Below are 26,221 nucleotides of genomic sequence, written 5' to 3'. Positions count from 1 at the left end.
ACCTTATGTTCAAAAGTTTTAACGCATTTAGCAAAACTCCTTTCTTCACATCATAGTCAATCTTCTGATCTGTTCCAAAGCTGGGAGCACGATTGATCTGGAGAGATGAAAATAGATATGAAAAAATTCAATTAAAAAAGGGGAAGTGATATTTTCAATAAGATAATTGTACAAAGGAAACAAAGGGTCATGGCTCAAGCACAGGGTTAACTAGAAAGAGGAACTACGACGATTTTGGTCCATTTTAGTTGAAACATTTTTAAGCGGATGTATTAGATCTTTTATTACTCTACAAAACATACAATATACTATCTTTGTATCACACATAATTTATGACAAAGGAATCCCAGAGCACTATATAAAGGGAAAGCAGCGCAGTGGTTTTCTGCATACGCCCCCTCCCAGATTTTAGTGGTGCTCTCAGCCAGGATGTTCTGGAGGTTGTGTGGGGTTAAGAGCTCCTAACCATCTTGCTGCAGCATCATCTGTCTGTAGAGCTTCCCTGAGTCACTGTCCTGCTTTTATATCAATGATGAGAGGGGGAAGGCTGTGCTAGGGTCAGAGTGGTAAGAGCTATGGACGAGAGGGGGAAGCCTCTGCTAGGTGCGGAGTGGTGATAGCCCTGGATGGGGGGGGAGGCTGTACTAGGTGCAGAGGGGGGAGAGCCCTAGGATGGGGGCTTTGCTAGGTGCAGAGTGGTGAGAGCTGTGGATGAGAGGGGGAAGGCTGTGCTAGGGTCAGAGTGGGAGAGCCCTGGGTGAGGGGGGGAGGCTGTACTAGGTGCAGAGGGGTGAGAGCTGTGGACTAGAGGGAAGGCCTGTACTAGGTGCAGAGATGAGAACTGTGGATGGGAGTGAAGGTGCTAGATGCAGAGGGGTGAGAGCTGTGGATGAAAGGGGGAGGGGTGCTATGTGCAGAGGTGAGAGCTGTGGATAGGGATGGAGGTGCTAGATGCAGAGGGGTGAGAGCTGTGGATGAAAGGGGGGGGGGGGGTGCTACTATATGCAGAGGTGAAAGCTGTGTATGTGTGGGGGCTAGATGCCAAGGTAAGAGCTGTAGATGTAGCTGGGGTGCCAAGCTGAGAGCTGTGGATGGAGCCAGGGTACAAAGGTAAAAGCTGTGGACGGGGGTGAGCTATGGACATGGGGTGCAGAATTAAGATGTAGAAGTGGGCAGAGACATGATGTGGGGGGGGGGGGTGTGATGAGGTGAGCTATGCACAGGAAATGCAAAGATGAGCTGTGGATAGAAAGTTACTAAGCTCTGGAGCAAATGCCCTTACAGAGTGCATATTCTATATGCCTTTAGTAAATCAACTCTAATACATCTTTGCACTATAGGTCTTTTGCACGTTAAACTGCAACCCCATAAAATCTCATTGTTTAAACAGTCTTAATGCAGATCAGGCTCTGCATGCAATTATACTGAAAGGGTGAATTTCAGCCGCACACCAGGAAGCCTTACGGCAGTTCATGGTGATAGCTGATCCAGCCCCAAACTGGCTCCTCCCTCTGACTCCGTTCACCCCATAAGTGGCTCAACTATGAAGTCAACCTACCTAAAAGCTAAGCGTCAGCAATAACAGGTGCAGATTCAGAGCAGCGAGCACAAGCTTCCCATAGGTAATATCCACCCCTGCTTGGCATCATTCAGTAATGAGATGTGTGCCTGTTAATGAAGCAGACTCACAAGTGCCATTCAATAACCCAATTTCTGTCCTTTTCTTAGGCTTTAATTAACATCACAAAGCAAGCTCGTACAACACAGACACGGGTAACAGATTTAACTGTAAAACCAAACAATGCCGCCTGAGCGAAAATCTATTTTTAATCATTATGTCAACATGCATAATTAAAAGTACTCATAGAAGCTGATACAAATGTACCCAGCATGTGCTGCCTCTAATTATGGCATTTAAATTCGCAAATGATTACAGTATTAGACTGGTAAAACTGGCAGCTAACAAGGGGAGGAAGAGATCCAAGAATGTAATGTTCTCCCCATAGTCTTCCTACAGGAATCCAGGCCATTAAGCCTTTCCATTAATGCGTTAAAGGGACAAAATCACCCAAATAGATGGTCATTATTCCACATTGAAGAATGCTCTCTGTAATGTTATTTCCTGTAAGACCAGGGGTTAGCGCATGTAGACACAGATAGCCATTATTGCTAGTTATAGTAACCTCATACATGTCACAGAAGGTAATGGTATTTCACGTTCACCATTCCAGATTTCCTAAGATCAAGATTCCCATTTAACAATAATTATGTAAAACTTATAGGAACACCAAAGCAAAGTAAAAATAGCAACCAGTGAGATCAATGTATAACTAGCGAACAAAAGAAAGGTGCACTTGGATAAGGCACTACGCAGAATGCAATATAGACAGAATACAAAAAAATACCCAACACACTTACCAGCTAGACCAGCCTTTCTAAGCCAGGGTTGTATAGAGTCCTACAGTTCCTCCTGAGGTTTCTATGGGTTCCCCTAAGCATTAAACAGATTGATCTCCAACCAACCCTGACCACCAATGGGGGTTTTCCACTCCATCTCCCACCTATACTGACCACCAATGTAGAGCGTCACTTCTACATTGACTAGTAAGTGTTTGGGGGACACCACAATTTGAACTTTCTGTGTTTCTTTTGTGTTGTTATTATTCATTTCATTTTAAGATTGTTACCGAAAATTATTTAGTTATATAAATCAAAAAAGGGGTGTTAAATGATCTGCCCTGGGTCTCACATACCCTTGTTAAGCCAAATGATTTTTTATTTTGGTTAAACCTTTCTAAAACGTATTGTTTATGCCAATGTTCCAGGAGCTGCAGGTATCCTTTTTAGAAGGGTTCCTCAAGACCTGAAAGTTATTTCAATGATTCTTTCAAGGCAGAAAGGTTGTAAAAAGATGAGCTAGACCAGGGACCTCCAAACTTTCTAAACAAAGAAGTTTAGAGGGGAAGACTGTTGCTAGTTAAAGTAAAAAAATGACATAGTGTCTGTGGCCAGTAAGAGAAGGGTTAGTGCCCCATTATTGGTTCAACTGGGAAGAATAGTGCCCCCATCATGGTGTCAATGGACGGGTTTTTTTGTATACATTTGTAAATACATGTGAAGTCACAATGGTGTGCCATGGACCTTCCACAAAATGTGGTCCCTAAAAGGATTGTCTTCTATGGCATCAAAATTATGAATTTTTAAGCTTTTTCAAGCTTTTTTTTACTATGTGTCTACTTCCTTTGGTTGGGCACTTTTTAAGACTAAGGACTAAGTGATTTACTGTACTGCCATTCTTAAAGAGATCTTCACACTTGCTTTGGTCTCTGAGAGATCTGGGTGGAAAAGATGCTTGAAAATTACCCATTTTGCCACCAGTAAAGACTGGTCCTAACTCTAGACTATCTCCCAGAACAGGTAATGAATCACTGTACTTCTATCTGTAGCATTTTTCTTATTGAATAATAGCAAGGGTTATGGAAAAACTGCATAGTAATATGACACAGCACATAATGTAAGAGACTGGTGATATAAGAGTTAACTCAATAGATACAATTTTTTAAAACCACTGTACAAGATGTGTTTGTCTGCAAGTCACCAGACTCGTGCTTTTCGGAATGAAACATTTCAGAGGTGAGCCCCGATGCTAGGTGAAGAAAGGAGGGGAAGTGATGTGTTAACACAGACAGCAATTAGACACTCCCAGAAAAGGAGAGGGCTATGATGTGCAAGGTGGGAGGGAATTGACTAGTCAAATTTTCAAAGTTCAAAGGTACATTACAAGTGAACAAAAAATAATTTATGTAAAGGGAAAACACTGCAAGTAAGAATTGAATTACTTAATGCTTGCTGTTAGTTGGCACAAGACAGGGAAGTATGCAAACACAGGGTAACGTATCGGTAATTAAAGCACATCTAAAACAAAAACTTTTTTGTTTTAGCTAGAGTAGGAAATAACACCTACTGTTGGGTTTTACTTTTGACTTTCTATTGACTTCTGCCACTGGACTGAAAGTAAAGAGAAAACATAATGCAAAATACTGAATTATGACCTCAACGAGGCTAAAAGTGAAATCTTCCAATGTGGACATGTGTGTGTTGACAACTACCAAAAAGTACATTTCCATCACTTCCTTATGTCTCTTCGCAGGACAGGAATTTAATGGAAATCTACCAAATGTAAAAATAATCTGTTGGTTTTTAACCCCTCCCTGCTCGATCAAAAAATGTAAAAAGTTTAGGCTTTAGCTGTATTTCAAACTGGAACTAAAGCCAAAAAAATGAACAGGCAGGCTAAAGAAGGTAGGCCTTAATCTGCTGCTAAAATCCCTAGTGATTAATCGCAAGGTGTAGATCAGTCAGCAGATGGAACAAATAGCTCCCTATGGCGAAAGCTACACAAGCAGCATGTAGTAGCATATCATAGTGATCAATTTTGCAAGCCTTACAGCTACTACATGCTACCTGTGGCATAGTCCATAATAATATATCTGTTTAGCAATCAATTGTCTACATCTTGCAAAAACCTCCTGTGTACCCCCAGCCTAATGAGGTGACTACCAGCAATTAGTTAAATCTCTCAACAGCAAAAGTAATTAAGCCCTCAAAGTTATTATTAAGGTGGGGGTTAGGATTAGGGTTAGCTGGAAAGGTAAAGTGAGGGTTGAGATTAGGGATAGCTGGAAAGTTAAGAAGAGGGTTGAGATTAGAGTTAGCTGGAAAGTTAAGGAGTTAAAGTGAGAGTTGAAATCAGGGTTAGCTGGAAAGCTAAGAAAAGGGTTAAGAATAGGGTTAGCTGGAAAGTTAAGGTGAGGGTTGAGATTAGGGATAATCAGAAAGTTAAGAAGGGGGTTGAGATTAGAGTTAGCTGGAAAGTTAAGAAGAAGGTTGAGATTAGGATTAGCTGGAAATTTAGAAAGAAGGTTAAGATTAGGGTTAGCTGGAGAGTTAAGGTGAGGATTGAGATTAGGGTTAGCTGAAAAGCTAAAAAGAGGGTTGAGATTAGAGTTAGCTGGAAAGTTAAGGTGAAGGCTGAAATTAGGGATAGCTGGAAAGTTAGGGTGAGGGTTGAGATTAGGAATAGCTGGAAAGTTAGGGTGATCTCACTGCCCAGGAGATCGCCAATCACTTCAAACAGAAGATTGATACAATTCGCGAGGAGATCTCTACTGTTCAGATACCCTCCACGCTTTACACTTCATGCCCACAGGTACAATCATTACTTGCCTCTTTCAACCCCACCACTATAGACAAGGTTGCTAAACTACATCTTACCACCTGCCATCTGGATCCTGTTCCCTCGCAAATGCTACGTTTACCCTCTGGCTCTATTCTACATTCTCTAACCCACATCTTCAATCTCTCCCTCTCTTCTGGCATCTTCCCCAACTCTCTAAAACATGCACTTGTCAGACCCATACTTAAAAAGACCTCACTGGACCCATCCAATCTTAACAACCTCCGCCCCATCTCCTTGCTCCTCTTTTTATCCAAACTCCTTGAATGTCTGGTCTACAACCAACTGAGCGACCATCTTGCTGATAATAGCCTTCTTGATCCCCTTCAGTCTGGATTTCGTCCTTAACACTGCGCAGAAACTGCTCTCCTAAAACAAATAAACGATCTACTAACGGCCGAAATCAATGGACACCATACTGTGCTCCTACTCCTGGACCTCTATACTGCCTTCAATACGGTTGACCACCCACCCCCTCCTACTCTAAAAACTTCACGCCTTTGGTTTCCATGACTGTACTCTTCACTGGTTTTCTTCCTACTTATCCAACCGCACCTTTAGTGTTTCTCACAACTCTACTTCCTCCTCTCCTCTTCCTTTCTCTGTTGGGGTCCCCCAAGGTTCTGTTCTTGGACCTCTCCTATTTTCAATCTACACCTCCTCCCTGGGTCAGCTGATAGCCTCCCATGGCTTTCAATACCACCTCTACGCTGACGACACCCAAATCTATCTCTCTACCCCTCAGCCTACCCCCTCCGTCTCCTCACGTATAACTAATTTACTATCAGATATATCAGTCTGGATGTCACGCCACTTTCTCAAACTTAATCTATCGAAAATCGAACTTATAGTTCTTTCTCCCCCATGTGTCCCTTCCCCTGATCTTTCTGTCAAAATTGATGGCACAACTATAAACCCATCCCCACATGCCAAGGTCCAAGGTGTAGTCCTGGACTCTGAACTCTCCTTTAAGCCCCATGTCCAATCACTGTCCAAATCTTGCCGCCTCAGCCTCCGAAACATGTCCAAAATACGCCCCTTTCAAACCAATGACACAACAAAGCTCTTAATTCACTCACCTTGACTCCTGCAACTCCCTTCTCATTGGCTTACCTATACATAGTCTGCCCCCCTTCAATCCATCATGAATGCTGCTGCCAGACTCATCCACCTTACCAATCACTCTGTGTCTGCTACTCCTCTCTGTCAATCCCTCCACTGGCTTCCGCTCACCCAACTAATTAAATTCAAAATACTAACTACTTACAAAGCCATCCACAACTTAGCCTCCAGCTACATCACTAGCCTAGTCTCTAAATATCAACCTATTGATTTTCTTTGTTTCTCTCAAGACCTCCTGCTCTCTAGTTCCCTCATCACCTCCTCCCATGCTCGCCTCCAGGACTTTTCCAGAGCCTCTCCAATCCTATGGAATGCCTTACCCCAATCTGTCCAATTATCTCCTACTCTATTAGCTTTTAGACGATCCCTGAAAACCCTTCTCTTCAGAGAAGCCTACCTTACCCACACCTAACAACTGTATTTTCATTTTCTCCATCAGCTCACCTCCCACAGTTATTACCTTTTGTTCCACTTGACCCTCCCTTTTAGATTGTAAGCTCTAACGAGCAGGGCCCTCTGATCCCTCCTGTATTGATTTGTATTGTAAGTGTACTGTCTGCCCCCATGTTCTAAAGCGCTGCGCAAACTGTTGGCGCTCTATAAATCCTGTATAATAATAAGAATTAGGGTTAGTTAAAAAGAGGGTTGCGATTAGAATTAGCTGGAAAACTAACGAGAGGGCTTAGATTGGGATTAGCTGGAAAGTTAGGTTGAGGGTTGAGATTAGGGTTAGCTGGAAAGGTAAAAAGAGGGTTGAGATAAGCATTAGCTGTAAAGTTAAGAAGAGGGCTGAGATTAGTATTAGCAGGAAAGTTAAGGTGAGAGTTTAGAATAGGATTAGCTGGAAAGTTAAGAAAAATGTTGAGATTAGAGTTAGCTGAAAAGTTTAATTGAGTGTGGCCTTTAGTTTAGAGAAGCCCCCACACCACACCACAAGTTAACAGCTTCATATGTCATAAAATGCCATAAAATGTTCTGATATTACTGCATGGAAAACAGACTAAGTGGCTCATACCTCAAGCAGCCAGGGCTTCAGCTTTCTGTCCAAAATAATGTCAAAGCCCAAAACTTCAAAACAGACACTGTTGCTGCCCGGTTGTTGGCCAGGCCGACACATGCGGTAAGCATGGAGGATATGAGGTTCCCCTACTATTAGCGTCTTCACCACTAGTTCCTAGTGAAAGAAGGTAAACAGAGTTAAATCACATTACTTGTGTGCAATGAATGCTAGGCTCCCTATGAGGGACTCTAGCTGTAAGGTCTTCAAATCATATTTTCAGGCGTTTTCTCACCTTTCCTCTGCCCACCTACACTTGATGGTACAACAGAGCTAGAACTGGGAGAGGTAGCACAGGGAGCCCATAAGTTGTTTTGCAGTGCTCATGGGACATGCTGATAGGGAAAAAAAAAGCAGAAGGACTGAGAAATTAACTCATCAGTCTGCTGCTTCTCCTTTCACTGTCCAGTCACAGACTGGGGGATAAACAAGACCTGTGTTACTTAAAAGAGAACCCCCCCCCTCCCCCCCACTTCTGCCCCTTCACATCTAATAAACTTGACTACCTAGAAATGCATTCTACTAATTAAAACTAGTAGTTCTTACCTGCCTCCTCCTTGCATAATTTACCAGTCTCAGCGCTCTGTTTCCCCCGCTAGTCAGAAACCCATACCGCTGCACTGGTAAAGTGCATGCGCAAGATGAGATGTGCAATGTCTTTGGTGGTTCGGCAGAAGAAAAGAAGGAAGACGGCCGCTGATGACATCATGCACCTCATCTGTGCATTGTATCATTGAATGCATTGAGATCTCATGACTTTCAAGATAAAAGACAAAAAGTATTTTATGTAAACAAATGATTGTAATGTTGTACATTGTATGCACAAGATAAGGCACATGAAGTCATGCACCTCATCTCGCACATGTGTCAGACAGTACAACATTACACCTTTTTTCCACAACATTAGGACTTTTTTCTGAAAGGCACTGGTGACGTCTTCCCAGGGGGCATCTGTGAGGCCAGGGCTATGTCACAAATAAGTGGCAAAATCTGCGCTGTGCTTAGATAAAATGAAATGCAGCTAACACAAAGCTAGTATAGCAAACCTTAATCAAACATATTTATATTATATATATATGTATATATATATATATATATATATATATATATATATATATATATATTATATATTATACATACATACACACACAGTATCTCACAAAAGTGAGTACACCGCTCACATTTTTGTAAATATTTTATTATATCTTTTTATGTGACAACACTGAAGAAATTACATTTTGCTACAAAATAGTGAGTGTACAGCTTGTATCACAGTGTAAATTTGCTGTCCCCTCAAAATAAACCAACACACAGCCATTAGTGCCTAACCCATTGGCAACAAAAGTGAGTACACCCCTAAGTGAAAATGTCCAAACTGGGCCCAAAGTGTATATATTGTGTGTGGCCACCATTATTTTCCAGCACCGCTTTAACCCTCATAGGCATGGAGTTCACCAGAGCTTCACAGGTTGCCACTGGAGTCCTCTTCCACTCCTCCATGACGACATCACGGAGCTGGTGGATGTTAGAGACCTTGTGTTCCCCCCCCACTTCCGTTTGAGGATGCCCCACAGATGCTCAATAGGGTTTAGGTCTGGAGACATGATTGGCCAGTCCATCACCTTTACCCTCAGCTTCTTTAGCAAGGCAGTGGTCATCTTGGAGGTGTGTTTGGAGCTGTTATCATGTGGGAATACTGCCCTGCGGTCCAGTCTCTGAAGGGAGGGGATCATGCTCTGCTTCAGTATGTCATAGTACATGTTGGCATTCATGGTTCCCTCAATGAACTGTAGCTCCCCAGTGCCGGCAGCACTCATGCAGCCCCAGACCATGACATTCCCACCACTATGCTTGACTGTAGGCAAGACACACATGTCTTTGAACTCCTCACCTGGTTGCTGCCACACACGCTTGTCACCATCTGAACCAAATAAGTTTATCTTGGTCTCATCAGACCACAGGACATGGTTCCAGTAATCCATGCCCTTAGTCTGCTTGTCTTCAGCAAACTGTTTGCGGGCTTTCTTGTGCATTATCTTTAGAAGACGCTTCCTTTTGGGATGACAGCCATGCAGACCAATTTGATGCAGTGTGCGGAGTATGGTCTGAGCACTGACAGGCTGACCCCCCACCCCTTCAACCTCTGCAGCAATGCTGGCAGCATCACACATCTATTTCCCAAAGACAACCTCTGGATATGACACTGAGCATGTGCACTCAACTTCTTTGGTCGACCATGGCGAGGCCTGTTCTGAGTGGAACCTGTCCTGTTAAACCGCTGTATGGTCTTGGCCACCGTGCTGCAGCTCAGTTTCAGGGTCTTGGCAATCTTCTTATAGCCTAGGCTATCTTTATGTCAAGCAACAATTCTTTTTTTCAGAGCAGAGAGTTCTTTGCCATGAGGTGCCATTTTGAACTTCCACTGACCAGTATGAGAGAGTGAGAGCGATAACGCCAAATTTAACACACTTGCTCCCCATTCACACCTGAGACCTTGTAAAATGGCTAATTGGGCCCAATTCTGACATTTTCACTTAGGGGTGTACTCACTTTGGTTGCCAGCAGTTTAGACATTAATGGCTGTGTGTTGAGTTATTTTGAGGGGGCAGCAAATTTACACTGTTATACAAGTTGTACACTCACTACTTTACATTGTAGCAAAGTGTAATTTCTTCAGTGTTGACAAAGGAAAAGATATAATAAAATGTTTACAAAAATGTGAGGGGTGTACTCACTTTTGTGAGATACTGTATAAAGTGTAGCGCCAAGAAGTGTCTATAATGACGGTTAAATCAGTCTGGTGTAACCACCCCGGCGAACATAGGTATAACATTCAAAACGTGTCCAGATAGCTATCCGCCACCAAGTGAAGTGCAAACTCACCAGAGACAATGACTGCCATGACGGCAGCATGTGCGTATTTCAGCGTAAATGGAAATCACTCTGCAAGTGTGGCAGAGTTGTGTCTCCACTGGTACCTTTAAGCGGAATCCCACAAAACACAATTAAAAAACTCACATAGATAGCTGCTGGTGACCTGAAAATGCTCAGCGGCAAGACGTTGGCACCAAATATCCCGGCTGGCGCGTTTCATCCAAAGGACTTTATCAAGGGGTCCTTCTGGTGAGCTTTATTTATCCTTAGTGGGATTCTGTTTAACCAATTCCTGACTGGCTCACGTCTATATACTGCGGCAGAATGGCACTGCTGGGCGAAACCCCGTATGGGTATGTCGTAGCCTTTAGGAGCCGCTAGGGGGGCGCGCGCGCCCGCTGCACGGCGGGGGTCTCGGTGCGCGTGGGTGGCGGCGTCCGCCGACTACCAGCTATCACGTGCAACACACACAAATCCCTGTTCTGTCAGGGGAGAGGAGACATATCGTTTGTTCCTACTAAGTAGGAACAACGATATGTCTTCTCCCCAGTCAGTCCTATCCCCATACAGGAATTTTAAGTAGGAACAACGATATGTCTTCTCCCCCAGTCAGTCCTATCCCCATACAGTTAGAAACACTAACAAGGGAACACACTTAACTCCTTGATCGCCCCCTAGTGATATCCCCTTCTCTGCCAGTGACATTTACACAGTAATCAGTGAATTTTTATAGCTCTGATCGCTGTATAAATTTCAATGGTCCCAAAAATGTGTCCAAAGTGTCCGATCTGTCTGCCGCAATGTCGCAGTCCCAATAAAAATCACAGATTGCCGCCATTACTAGTAAAAAAAAAAAAAATGCCATAAATCTACCCCCTATTTTGTAGACGCTATAACTTTTGCACAAACCAATCAATATACGCTTATTGCGATTTTTTTTACCAAAAATATGTAGAAGAATACATATTGGCCTAAACTAATGAATACATTTGTTTTTAAAAAAAGAATTTGTGGGTATTCCGTCCTGCATTGATATGGAGACGGGTGGGGGCCATCTTCCCCTCACTTGTCTCCATGTCAGGCTGGGCAAAGGATCCGATCACCTCCGCTGCTACCGACGGCTCCAGGGGGGGGGCCTCTCCCGCCGCCGATAAAAGTGATCTTGTGGTGAATCTGCCACAGAGACCACTTTTATCTTGAAGCGGACCGCCCGCTGAAGAAGAGGATAATGGGGTTATGGCAGCTAGCTGCTGCCATAACAACGATATTCCTCTTCAAAGTTTACCGACGTATAACGATGGTGGGCGGTCCGGAAGTGGTTAAAGCAAAAAAGTAAAAAATATTGTTTTTTTTTTTTTTCAAAATTGTCAAAGTTTTTTTGTTTATAGCACAAAAAATAAAAACCGCAGAGGTGATCAAATACCACCAAAAGAGACCTCTATTTGTGGGAAAAAAAAGGACGCAAATTTAGTTTGGGTACAGTATCACACGACCGCGCAATTGTCAGTTAAAGCGACGCAGTAGCAAATTGTAAAAAGTGCTCTGGTCAGGAAGGGGTAAAATCTTTCGTGTTAAAGTGGGTGAAGTGGTTAAAGGTACCAGGAGACACAATGCTGCTACACTTTCAGAGGGATTTCCATTTATGCCGAAAGGCGCACATACTGCTGTCACGGCAGCCATTGTATCTGGAGAGTTTGCACTTCACTTGATGGTGGCGGATAGCTATCTGGACACGTTTTGAAAGTTATACCTATGTTCACCGGAGTGGTTACACCAGGTCTACTTTTACATAATTTTCTCTACACGCTTTTCAACATAATAATGCATGGATCTATGTGGACATTGTTGGTGAACTCTCAGCTGTTCACATTTGATTTATTGAGACTGTGATATAACCATCATTATAAACACTTATTGGCGCCACACTTTATATATATATGGGATAATTTCAGATCACTATGCAGAGCTGCATGCAGAAGTGAATTTTTGTGAAAGTGGGCTTAAAATCCACTTGAACTGCAGCAGAGAATAATCAGGTCTCCTTCCACATCAGACAAGGTTACCAGAAAAGGTGGAAAAGAGATCCAACTAACCCTTTAAGAAAATACTACTCAAGTCTTGTCAGGCGGCTCTTCGCCTATCTACAAGGGTGTAAAACATGATCCTATCACTAAAGCCGCGTACACATGAGTGGAATGCCCGACAGAAAAAATCCGATGGAAGCTTTTCATCGTATAGTCCGATCGCGTGTATGCCTCATCGGACTTTTTTCTTCGAAAATTCTGATGGACCTAGAAATAGAACATGTTCTAAATATTTCCGACAGAACCAATTCCTATTGGGAAAACTGCTCATCTGTATGCTGTTCCGACGGACCAAACACGACGCATGCTCTGAAGCAAGTATGAGACAGAAGCTATTGGCTACTGGCTATTGAACTTCCGTTTTCTAAACCCGTCGTACGTGCTGTACGTCACCGCGTTCTGGACAGTCGGACTTTGGTTTGACCATGTGTAGGCAAGATCGCTATAATGGAATTCCGTCGGAGTTCTGTCGCAGAAATCTTCGGCGTTTATTCCGACGGCAAAACCAGTCGTGTGTATGCGGCATTACACACATTAACATCCGGAAAAAACCCTTGGGAAGCTCTTCTCCACAGACCAATAAAAGATGTGCAGAAGCGGTCCCACACTCTAATCTCCATCATTTTCAGGACAATAAAACAAACCATAGTTCATGTGTGTAAAATCCCAAACCCTTAGTTTTGAGTAAGTTAAATCCAGAATACAAGGTATTTTTAACAATGAAGAACTCACAGCGATATTGGAAGATAAACACAAAATTCCTCTATATATGGCAACCTTGGCTCAATTATCAACCGATCTCTTGCTTTACTACATGGTTGCTCCAATTATAATCCGAGGGCAGTTTTTCTCTTCCACCACCTAGCTTCTGGGAATACACTGATGTCCACAGTGGCAAAGTGCCCTTCCCTACCCTTCTTTTAGTTCCCTTCTTTTGTTTCTAGGGTTTCTTCCCCACCTTTTTCGTCTCACCCGCATGCCGATTTTTCTTTTTTCTCTACCAAAACCAACGGTAATACAACCCTCTTCCATGACACACAATTGCTACCTGTCATATCGGATTAGCTTGTTCACTTTTAATCAACGCACCAGATTATTGGCTGTAAACCAGAGGACACTGTTATGCTGCGTACACACGACCGGTTTAGCCGTCAGAATAAACTCTGAAGGTTTCTCCAACGGAACTCTGACGGAATTCCATTCAAGCGGTCTTGCCTACACATGGTCAATCCAAAGTCCGACCAAAGTCCGACCGTCCAGAACGCGGTGACGTACAGCATGTACGACGGGACTAGAAAAAGGAAGTTCAAAAGCCAGTAGTCAATAGCTTCCGTCTCGTACTTGCTTCAGAGCATGCGTCGTTTTTGGTCCGTCGGAACAGCATACAGACGAGCGGTTTTCCCGATAGGGGTTGGTTCCGTCGGAAATATTTAGAGCATGTTCAATTTCTGGGTCCGTCAGGATTTTCGAAAAAAGAAGTCCGATGAGGCATACACACGATCGGAATAGACGATGAAAAGCTTCCGTCTGCCTTTTTCTGTCGGACATTCCGCTCGTGTGTACAGGGCATAACTGATTCTCCTGCATTCCATATTCACGTTAATCTTTATATTGATCTGAACATTTATTCGCTGTGCATATTTCCATGTTACATGTTCACCTGTATTCCTATAAGATTTATACTACCCCTGAGTGGGTATGTTCTATCCTAACATTGTTTGGAGCATCATTTAATCTACTCAGTATACGCTAGAACCAACTTTTGTATGTGGCATACTATTTTTTATTTATAAAGTTTTGGTACAAAAAAGTACTACTCACAGAAACGTCATTCCAAAATTTGGCCACATCATGGTCATTGGCACGTAGGAATTCGGTAAACCACCGGATGGATCGCTTGCTACCTCGGTCCTCCGTCTCGTCCCGCTCGAAGTTCTCATTGTGTTTGTTCACAGAGTAGTTCGTCAGGTGCATGTACAACTGGTTCTGAAAAAGATGAAGACAGTCCTATGACTAGACCGCATCTATTTCCCCAACTACCATGGAAGCCTAGCGGAATCAGAAGACTGAATTCAAACAAATGTACAATCTGACAATTTATTCCAAACGTTCCCAGAAACGCAGCCAATGGCACAGCACCCTCATAATCATTTCAAAGCACAATATTTTGATTCATTTATCAAAACGCTACGTTGCGGCGAGTTGTAAATTTCACCTAAGCAATAATTACAGGAAAATAAGAATTAGTGCTGCATATTAGCATATTCCCAGCGATATGACATCCAACTGTCATCATCAGAAGCGTTTTATGTGCCAGAGAAAATGTTTTTACACAATTACACCTCTCCATCTGTCCAATCTTGGACGTGTCCGTTCGCTCCCGTCTTTTTAATCTACGTTTGTGCGGTGATTACCACAATCATTGATGGAGTCTAAATAGGAATTACTCCAGTGTATGAAATGATTAGAGGGGTTCAAGGGTGACACTATTGACAGTGCAAATGGTGCACCTGCTCTACAGTCTCAGACAAAGGAACCAACAAAAAATGTTGACATTTTTTTTTTCAGGACTACGCAACAATGTCATCTATGAGCAACAAGCCATGCCGCAAGCTGCGTGCCCACGCATAGAATTTGTTGCAAAGATTCTTCTGTGCCTCCAAGCAGCCCCCAACCACCTGCAATCGTCTATTCCAAGTCAGAGATCAGGCCCAATCCTCCCAGTATTGCACAATGCAGTGCAGAAACACTCCAGCCAGTAGATAGGTTCCTGGATTGAGTAATGTCGGGGGGGGGGGGGGTTGTATATGTATTCAGCCAATGTGTGTCTTAGTTTAGTCGTCTGGCTGGATGTTCATAGGAGGCTTTGCAAATAATTAAAGCCCAGCTCAAGGAAATGGATTAAAAAAAAAAGATTTTTCTAGTGGATCCTCATGCCACCATGGGATCAGCCCCCCACTCATTCCACCACCACCCCTCCCCACCCCTGCACTGCAATGTTAAAGTGTTACTAAACCCACAACAGTAAAATCTGTCTGTATATGTAGTAAAGCATGCTTGTTATACTCACTGTGGAACCTAAGGGGTTAATCCTCTGCATTGTGTAAAAAGCCTGTTTGATTCTGTCTTCTCTGATCCTCTCCATCTTTTACTGAAAGTACAGAGCCTTTGGGGGCACTCTGCACATGCTCAGTTTGGTGTGTATTGTTAGAGAGTTTTTTTTTTCTTGGGAGGGTGCATGTAATTGGCACAAGGCCAATCAGCACTGTCCAGACAGGGGGTCAGGGGTTCTGCAGCCTCATAGGATAGTCAGAGGAGAATGAAAATTCCTCCTACAAGCACTAAGCAGACACTGATAGAAGTCACAAGACTGCTATATACTGCTGATGAGAAAAAGTATTTAGCAGTTTATATTTACTAAAATAATTGCATTTCCATGTTCTGTGCACTGTGGGAGACCAGATATAGTGAATGCAGGGTCCTAGGTTTAGTACCATTTTAAAGCCCAGCTCCAGGAATAGAAAAAAATCCACCCTTATAGCGGATCCCCACGCCACTGTGGGATCAACCCCCTCACTCCTACCACCACAAGCCCCTCCCCACCCCCTGCACTGCATTGTTAAATGCTCATTATGTTTAGGGTTGTCAGAATAGGGCAAGGTGTGAGCATTCTCCTACAACTTTCTCTTGAAAGTTCTAACTCATTCTTCTCTTGGCCCTATCCCCGTTCCCTCCTCACAGGTTGTGATTGACAGCAGTGGGAGCCAACTGTCTCTTAGCCTATGAGGAGAGAGAGAGCCGCTGTTCTCGTGCATATTGCTGGATCGAGATCGGGCTCAGGTTAGTGAGGCTGGGGAGGGGGCTGAACTCAGAACGTTTTTAAAGTCTAAAAAAGAACATATCCTTACCTGCTCTGTCTAGGTGGTTTTGCACAGAGCAGGCCAGATCCTCCTCTTCTCGAGTCCCTTGCTGACACTCCTGCCAAGTACCCCCACAGCAAGCAGCTTGTTATAGGGGCACCCGAGCTGAGTCGCTGCTCTGTGTATCCATTCGGGAACAGTGCCATGGATTGGCCCCACCCCCTCTCTCTCCTGATTGGCTCACTGACTTTGATTGACAGCAGCGGGAGCCAATGGGGCCCCGCTGCTGTCTGAGCCAATGAGGAGGGAGCCGAGACTCTCTTATGCAAGATCGCTGGATCGAGATGGGGCTCAGGTAAGTGTTAGGGGGGCTGAGAGGGTCTGCTGCACACAGAAGGTTTATTATCCTAATGCATAGAAGGAATAAGAAAAAAACCTTCTGCCTTTACAACCATTTTAATGCAGAGAATGGATGAAGGTAAAAAAACCTTTAGCCTTTAGAACCACTTTAAGGGCTCATTTACATGGCACCCCAATGCACCTTATAAATGCACATGTGCAGCTGGCTCTGATTTTGTATAAGTTTCTGTACATTTTCAGCTTATTCTTTAGGACTGTTTAATATACTGCAATGCATGTCAATGCACAACAAGTGTTATGTGAAAGCACCCCTAAGGAGCTCACAGGCACTAGTTGGCCTACAGACATACCAGCATGGCCCGCATGCCCTTTGGTACCTCTGATGCCCGGTGCTAACAAAAACCCAAAAGTTCGGCTCAGCCAGACTTTCAGTCTTGAGACGGGAGATGGGAATCGTAGAACTGCGCTGGCTATAACTGTCAGAGTAGCTTATCAAAATACCAAACGATAGTGATCAGAACTTTTAAACCTCTCCAGTTGGTTTTACCCCTCCAGGGACCAGCAGACATGTCCTGGACCCATAGAAATGAGATAAATGGCCAATCTAACAAAACGGACAATGAAATCATTTAGTGGAGCTTTAATCTTTCATTCTCTCTCCTGCTGCTCTGTTCAGCCTCTGGACAGCTGGGCGAAGCACATTTTAAAAGTGGAGATGCAGAGTCTTACAAATTGTCATCAGTAATTATCCTTTTTAAAGATTAACTCCAGCTTTCAAATTTTGGATCAAATGGGCAACGATTAGAGGCTCTCCGACAGGTTTTATAGAAACAGCAAAAAATACCCTTGAAGTGCCCCCCCAATCCACAAGGGTTAAATGCTTGCTGGAGTGGTTATAAATCCTTACATATACCCAGTGAAGTGACTGGCCTCAGGTGATAGAGATTAAACAAATCCTCCTACATAAGTTGCACTTGTTTATCTGCAGTCTTCTCTTCTCTACATCTAATCAAAGTGCAGAATTGATCAAGTTTGTCTAAGCTGCCAGAAAAAGAGGGGGGTGGAGAGCTGAAGTTACATTCTGCAGAACTCTGTGAGGAGAGCTTGGATTGGAGGGAAGGGACACACCCCCCTTCACTCACCATACAGGAACAGAGCGTGTGCTGGAGCTCTCTCCCCTGTCACCTTTTTTTCTCTAGGTGTCAGAAAAACTTGTCAGAAGTGACTCATGCTGATAGCAGCTAGAAAGGAAATTGCCCCAACGTGGACTTATAGGCAAGTAAGGGGAGTGTGAAAAAGTATTACAAAGGTATCCTTTGTAATACTTTTTCATATTCCCCTTACCCGCTTATAAATTCCACGTTCTGGCAATTTCCTTTCTAGTTGCATATTGGGATGTTGACAGATGTATTGGGGTTTTTCAGTGGTTCACTAGCTCCTCCCCCTTCACATGCTGATAGCAGAGGAATGAAGCAGCAGACAAAAATAGTGCTCTTAATTGAGACAAACACACACAATAGAGGGATATGCTTTGTTTATATTTTATGTCTGAGGTTTACAACCATTTTAGGTCTGGGGTAGAAGAAAAATCTATATTACTTACCTTATTCCTCTGGGCTGGCGGGCTTCCTCCACATTAGGTCCCCCAAAGCATTTTTTCTAAGGTGCTCCAGCTCTGATGTTATCACATACAATGCAGGACCTTCATTGTAAGGCTGCCCATAGATTATTCTTGTTTTTCAATCAGTGGGCTGATCAAAAAAAAAAAAAAGAACGGATTCCCCCATCCACACAACAAGACAGGGGGATGGAGGAATCCTCTTCCATGGGACATTGTATTCTGACAGCAGGGACTCTGTCGGGATCCACTGGTTAGCGCCGGGGCCGATTGGCTTCAGCCTGCTGATTGAGACACATTTTCCAACAGTCCCATTCGACTCTCGTTAGATCAACTTCTGTCCAAAGGGAAAGGCCATAGATGGATCAAAAGTTGTCCAGTCTCATCTGAAACAGATAAATTTTGATCCATCTATTGCTTGTACAGAATAAAAGGATCCCTGTAACCGGACATCTGTGTGGTCCCTGAAATCAGTGTGAAAGTGGCAACCTCAGCCTGGACCCCAGCCAGGCCACGCCTCCTCCATCCATCTATGGCCAGCTTTAGTTAGGACAGCCAGGGCCCACCTGTAACCCAGATTGTTGGAGAGAGGTGAGCACCAAAGGCTTGCCGAAACAAGAACTAAGGTAAGTATTACAGTTTGTTCCTCCACTCTTAAATTGACCATAGACTTTACAATCTGATTGAACAATCTCCCTAATAGATTTACGAACTACCATGTAATAGGCCTATTGACTGGATAGAAACTGATTGGATTGAATAGGTTCATCCCCATATTATAATGTTGTGGTAAATTGAAATGAGTATGATCATATTATAGTATGCATGGCCACCCCTAGACGTAAAGCGGACTTTCAGTCATTTCTTTCCATCTATTAAACCTTCTGCCCTTGTTATTTTAACTTTGGATAGTAAAAAAATTTCTGCCAGTGATACCTTATACAGCCCACTTCCTGTTTCTTGTCTGGTAAAAAGCCTAGGCTTATGACATCACGCACAGCTCTTTCTCTCGCTCTCGCGAGAGTTTGCCAGGAAGTGAGAGGGGATGACTCATAAGAGGGCCAATGAGAGCTGCAGAGCTGGAGGTGTGCCTCTGTGTGTCTGTGTAAATCCAGGAAGTGAACAGGCAGCAGCTTCAGCTGCCCACAGTTAAAATGGCTGCAGCCAGACTCAGTGGAGGGAGATTTCTGCAGCATATTTGGCAAGTACAGAATCACAGTATATATAAAATAATATGCAAAGTGCTTGGAGGGAAGCTTCAGAATGGCAAAGATGTTTTTATTACAAATTATGTGAGCAGACTGCAGTTCCTCTATAACCACTGCACACCGATATACGTCAGCACAATGGCAGAGGTGGGCAAATGTGCGTACCTGTACATCCCTTTCAATTGGCGGGGCTAGCGGGCACGCGCACCATGTACAGCGTGACCATGCTCGTGGGACCCGCGGACTCGATGTCCGCCGGTGTCCCGCGATTGTGTCACGGAGCCGCAGAACGCGGAAGTGTCTATGTAAAAAAGGTATTTCCCCCTTCTGCCTTGTGACATGACAGAGATCAGTGCTCCCTGTCATCGGAAGCAATGATCGCTGTCATGTGAGTTGTAGCCCATCCCCCCACAGTTAGAATCACTCCCTAGGACACACTTAACCCCTTGATCACCCCCTAGTGTTTAACCCCTTCCCTGCCAGTGTCATTTACACAGTAATCAGTGCATTTTTATAGCACTGATCGCTGTATAAATGACAATGGTCCCAAAATAGTGTCAAAAGTATCCGATGTATCCACCATAATGTCACAGTCACAATAAAAATCGCAGATCGCCACCATTACTAATTTAAAAAAAATTAATAATAAAAATGCCATAAAACTATCTCCTATTTTGTAGATGCTATAACTTTTGTGCAAACCAATCAATATATGCTTATTGCGATTTTTTTTACCAAAAATATGTAGAAGAATACATATCGGGCCTAAACTGAGAAAAAAATTTGTTTTTTTATATATTTTTGGGGGATATTTATTATAGCAAAAAGTAAAAAATATTGCTTTTTTTTTCAAAATTGACGGTCTTTTTTTGTTTATAGCGCAAAAAATAAAAACCGCTGATGTGATCAAATACCACCAAAAGAAAGCTCTATTTGTGGGGAAAAAAAGGACATCAATTTTGTTTTGATGTAATCTCGCACAACCGCGCAATTATCAGTCAAAGCGACGCAGAGCCGAATCGCAAAAAGTGCCATGGTCAGGAAAAGGGTAAATTCTTTCGCGGCTGACGTGGTTAAAGAAATTCTAAAAAAGAAAACAAATGCAGCCATCATATCTGAGTATTGGTAAGCTGCAATTTAATAAATGTTTCCTTTTGGGTTGAATACCACTTTGACCCTTGCAGTATGGGGTGGGGCACTGCAGGGGTATTTTATTTTTAATTCCTGGACTCCCCAGTCCCCTGATAACCCATTGTCCGGAGTTGCCCTTTAAATTGGTCAGGCTGTCACAGCAGTTGACATAACCTTTAAATGATCGCAAATATAATTTCATCACAGAAAACGAAACTAAAACAAAAATAGAAAAAAAAAAACACCTAAACAAAGCCAAAGCTTTCACTTTGTTCATGGGAATAGTTAAAACAAACAGTTTCTAAATAAATGACTCCATAAAATGGAGACGCACTGTCATGAAGATCTTATAAGGACTTCTAATTACGTTACAGCTGTGTGATTATCCAAACGCGGTATGGACAGCGTCTTTGTCCATTTTCTGACACTGTGTTTATATACATAATGGAAACACACTTGTTAATTGGTGACTTGTGTAAGCGAAATCCATTCTGACAGAGAATGAGAAACGTACAACAGCATTTTGCCAGATATTTGGAGGCAAGCAATCCGTCAAACACAGCCAGAGATTCCAACATCTGACTCTCTTCTATGTGACTAGACTGCCACCTAGTGTTCAGTTTTAGATTTACACCCCATGTGTTGGATGCAGCCATACATTTCAAATTTAAATGGGGGGTTTTATTAAAACCGAAGTGTGCAAAATCTAGTGCAGCCCTACATAGAAACCAATCCGCTTCCAGGTTTTATTGCCAAAGCTTAGTTGAACAAGCTGAAGTTAGAAGCTGACTGGCCACCATGCACAGCTGCACCAGATTCTAATTTCTCCACTTTTAGTAAATCTCCCCTAAAGAGTAGGTCAAGGTGAAATTAAAAAAAAAATATATGAATTGCATCTCTACAATACCTGCACATTTCCTCATGTTTTATCCCTTTAATTTTTTTTGCCATCCACGTAACGCATATATGCGACAGCAAGAAATGTGCGAATATAAGATCCCTTTCGCAAAGAGGCGGTTTTCAGGCGTTTTAGCGCTAAAAATGTCACCTGTAAAGCACCTGAAAACTGCCTCACATGCCGCCCGAATGTGAGAGCCCAAGTGCATTCACACTGGGATGGTGCGCTTGTGGGACATTAGAAAAAGTCCTGCAAGCTGCATCTTTAGGGCGGTTTGGGAGCGCTGTATACACCGCTTCCAAGATGCCCCTGCCCATTGCAATGAATGGGCATCGCTTCCAAAGCGCCGCAACACAGGCCTTTTTAACCCCTTCTTCAGCGCCCCGCTAGTGGCCGAAAAGAGCTTCTTAAATAGTGCTAAAGCGCGCGATAAAGTGAGCAGCACTTTAGCACTAACGCTTGGGCGGCCCCAGTGCGAAAGAAGTCTAATGCCACGTACACAAGAGCGGACTTTTTGACCGGACTGGTCCGACGGAACGAGTCCGGCAGACAATCCGATCGTGTGTGGGCTTCATTGGACCTTCAGCAGAAAATCTGACGGACTTTAGATTTGGAACATGCTTCAAATCTTTCCGACGGACTCGAGTCCGGTCGAAAAACCCGCCCGTCTGTATGCTAGTCCGACGGACAAAAACCCACACTAGGGCAGCTATTGGCTACTGGCTATCAACTTCCTTATTTTAGTCCGGTGTACGTCATCACGTACGAATCCGTCGGACTTTGGTGTGATCGCGTGTAGACAAGTCGTTCGTTCAAAAGTCCGTCGGAAGTCCGTCAAAAGTCCGTTGGAAAGTCTATCGGACCAGTCTGGTCGAAAAGTCCACCAGTGTGTACGCGGCATAAGTATCCACTGCTGTCTGAGGCTGTGTACTGAGAATGTACTCGCTGCACGCTCCGGCACAGTGACGTCACAGACAGCTCTTGGTCATGGCTTCTGATCAGGCCCCTGCGGGACAGGCTCCCGATCATGTCCTGCTATGAAAGACTATCACAGCAGGCACATGATACAGAAGCCACGCAGTCTCCCAGACATTAAAGCCCACTTAACTGCCTCACGAACATGTACAGAGGCAAGCGGCTCTTCCGTGCCAGATCACGTTCCTAGTACATGATCTGGCACTTCAATGTAGGGGGCAGCGTGGCCAGCACAACACTTCTGCTGTTAAGGCCGATCAGCAGGTGCTGGCAAATGGATGTCTGCTGGCACCCGCTGATCATTGTGAAAACACACAGAACAGAGCTCTGCCTGTGTATACAAGGCAGAGCTTCGTTCTGACAGGAGGGAAGGGAAGGAGTTTCTTTCCCTTAATGAGAGCACCTAACACAGTACACACAAACACTGGCTAAGCACACACTGAACCCTTTGATCGCCCTAGATATTAAACCCCTTCCCAGCCAGTCTCATTAGTCCAGACAATGCATATTTTCAGCACTGTATTGGTGTCAGTGGTTCCCACAAAGTGTCAGGTAGTGTCAGAATGTCCACCACAATATCGCAGTCCCGCTTGTAGTTTGGAATTTTTACTGGAATTTTTATTTATTTTTTAATACTAGTAATGGTGGCGATCAGCGACGTATTCGCTGATCGCCACAATTACTAGTATTAAAAAATAAATAAAAATTCCAGTATATATCCCATAGTTTGCTATAACTTTTGCGCAAACCAATCAATATATGCTTATTGGGATTTTTTTTACCAAAAATATGTAGCAGAATACTTAAATTGATGAAGATATTTGATTTATTACATTTTTTTATTGGATATGGTGTATAGACCCTATAAGTGCAGGAAAATATTGATCTGTCAGAATTTTTTTTTTTCAGATCCCTGATCCTGTTTTTAAGGTGACTACACCGGGGGTTATTTACGAAAGGCAAATTCACTTTGCACTACAAGTGCAAACTACAAGTGCAAATTGCACTTAAAGCGGGATTCCGGCCAGCTCAAAAATTTTTTTAAAGCCATCCTAGGTAAGGGAAAAAGGCAGTGGAGCCTTGCGGCTTCGCTGCCAGTTTCCTACTGCACACGCGCGCACGGCGATCTGTAAATGGCCCCGTGGTTTTCTGGGAACATACACAGTTCCCAGAAGACAACGGGGCCGCTCAGCTAGGAGCAGAACACGCCGCGGAATAGGAACAGGCAGATTAGGAAGACTGCCTAGCAACAAGGGTTCAGGTAAGTTTAAAATTTGTTTTATTTCAAATGTTTTTTTTAATTTTTTTTAGGATTTTTGGTGAAATTTTTTTTTTTTCAGGGTGGCCCTCCACTTTAAAGTGCACTTGGAAGTGCAGTCGCTGTAGATCCGAGGGGGACATGCAAGGAAAGTTTAAAAAAACAGCATTTTAGCTTGCACATGATTGGATGATAAAATCAGCAGAGCTTCCCCTCATTTTAGATCTACCACTCAGATTTAGAGCGACTGCACTTCCAAGTGCAATTTCAAGTGCATTTTGCACACTTGTAGTGTAAAGTGGATTTGCCTTTCGTAAATAACCCCAATGTCATAATGTAGACTGAATGGTGTCAGCACTGCTGTTGTCTTTGCTAAACTACTCAAACCCCCCCATGTGCTATTCTTCACAACATGAGGGGTAATTATTCTGTAGTCCCCAAATAATAACTGGAAGGTGGGGGGGTAATCAGGCTCCTAGATATAACACAGGAAGTATGCACAGGACAAAAGACAGCTCTAAGTTTCGGACATGATCAGCAGGTATTTTATTGAACTGGTAACAGATATAAGCAAATACTTTAAATTGTAAATTTACCAGATAAAACATGAGGCTGGGCCGCTCTGCAGTTCTTCTCTCCCCTCTCTTTGCTCTCATAAGCTTAGCTGACAGCAGTAGAAGCCTTGGCTCCTGCTACTGTCAGTCAAATCCTGTGAGGAGGGAGCAGGGGGGCCTATGGGCACTCACAGCCCAGTTCGGGAGCGTGTTTGCACGTGTGCCACCATAGAAAGTTGCTTCCTATGGGTGCACATGGAGAAGAGGTGGAGAAGAGGAAGAGAGGAGAGCACTGATGGGGGATCCCATAAGAGGAGGTTCGAGGCCACTCTGTGCATAGGCCTTTGCACAGAGCAGGTAAGTATAACATTTTTTTTTTTATTTTACTGTGACAAAATTATTTTACAACTGATTTAAAGCAATTTGGAGTCCTTTACCATTTGATCTGGTACCCCTGTTGTGTGTTGTAAACCAGAGGTCTCCAAACGTTCTAAGCAAAGGGTCAGTTTACTGTCCTTTAGGAGGGCTGGACAATGACCAGAGGGAGCAGAAAATGCCCCAGGCATTAGGAGGAATAGTCCCCATCATTGGCATTAGTGGGAGGAATAGTCCCCATCATTGGCATTAGTGGGAGGAATAGTGCTCCATCATTGACATTAGTGGGAGGGATAGTGCTCCATCATTGGTATTATTGGGAGGAACAGTCACCATCATTGGTATTATTGGGAGGAATAGTCCCCATCATTGGTATTAGTGGGAGGAAAAGTGCTCCATCTATGGTGTTAGTGGGGGGAAAAGTGCTCCATCATTGGTATTACTGGGAGGAATAGTGCGCCATCATTGGTGTTAGTGGGGGAAAAAGTGCTCCATCATTGGTATAAGTGGGGGGAATAGTGCTCCATCATTGGTATTAGTGGGGGGAATAGTGCTCCATCATTGCTATTACTGGGAGGAATAGTGCTCCATCATTGCTATTACTGGGAGGAATAGTGCTCCATCATTGGTATTACTGGGAGGAATAGTGCTCCATCATTGGTATTACTGGGAGGAATAGTGCTCCATCATTGGTATTACTGGGAGGAATAGTGCTCCATCATTGGTATTACTGGGAGGAATAGTGCTCCATCATTGGTATTACTGGGAGGAATAGTGCTCCATCATTGGTATTAGTGGGAGGAATAATGCTCCATCATTGTTATTAGTGGGAGGAATAGTGCTTCATTAATGGTATTACTGGGAGGAATAGTGTTCCATCATTGGCATTAGTGAAAGGAATAGTGGACCATCATTGGTATTAGTGAAAGGCATAGTGGACCATCATTGGTATTAGTGAAAGGAATAGTGGACCATCATTGGTATTAGTGAAAGGCATAGTGGACCATCATTGGTATTAGTGAAAGGAATAGTGGACCATCATTGGTATTAGTGAAAGGAATAGTGGACCATCATTGGTATTAGTGAAAGGCATAGTGGACCATCATTGGTATTAGTGAAAGGAATAGTGGACCATCACTGGTGTCAGTGAAAGGAATAGTGTCCCTTCATTCTATCAAACAGGATGAATGCAAGCAAAGAGCAACAATTTGGAGACCACTATTGTAAGCAATAAAACAAGGCAGATATTAAGAACGTTTTCAATATAACAAAAAAAGGCTGAAGTTTAAGCTCTAAATGGTCAGTCCACCAAATACTTCAGTTTTTGATAGATGCTGGAGAGTTAACCGACTGACAATATCTGATATCTCTTGGGAACTCTACTAGTGAGATCTCTGTGCTCTCTGAGTCGGCAAGTCTGCACACCTGCTGCAGTCATTATGAGCAGTTTCCACTCTCCCTGACATCATTTTTACATTTTATAATATGGAGAAGGTAACAGGAGGAACATGGGACACAATGGGGTTAATTTACTAAAGGGAAAAAGACTGTGCACTTTGCAAAGTGCAGTTGCACTCTGCAAGTACAATTGTTTAGTAAATGAGGTGAAGC

General features: G+C 43.4%; 1 protein-coding gene across 2 annotated transcripts in view; it reads right to left on the bottom strand.

Moving 5' to 3' along the window:
* The window catches only part of TTLL7 (tubulin tyrosine ligase like 7), a 302,305-nt gene that overhangs the window by 176,818 nt on the left and 99,266 nt on the right, over positions 1-26,221 (bottom strand). For both annotated transcript variants that reach the window (XM_073593653.1, XM_073593652.1), the window contains exons 8-10: positions 14,195-14,359; positions 7,374-7,532; positions 3-97 (exon numbers count right to left, since the gene is read on the bottom strand). In XM_073593653.1, the coding sequence (XP_073449754.1) occupies positions 3-97; positions 7,374-7,532; positions 14,195-14,359 (419 nt within the window). The remainder of the gene's footprint in view (positions 1-2; positions 98-7,373; positions 7,533-14,194; positions 14,360-26,221) is intronic.

Source organism: Aquarana catesbeiana, linkage group LG07 (assembly GCF_042186555.1).
Source record: "Aquarana catesbeiana isolate 2022-GZ linkage group LG07, ASM4218655v1, whole genome shotgun sequence".
Lineage (NCBI taxonomy): Eukaryota > Metazoa > Chordata > Amphibia > Anura > Ranidae > Aquarana > Aquarana catesbeiana.
This window is presented reverse-complemented; position numbering and strand designations above follow the sequence as displayed.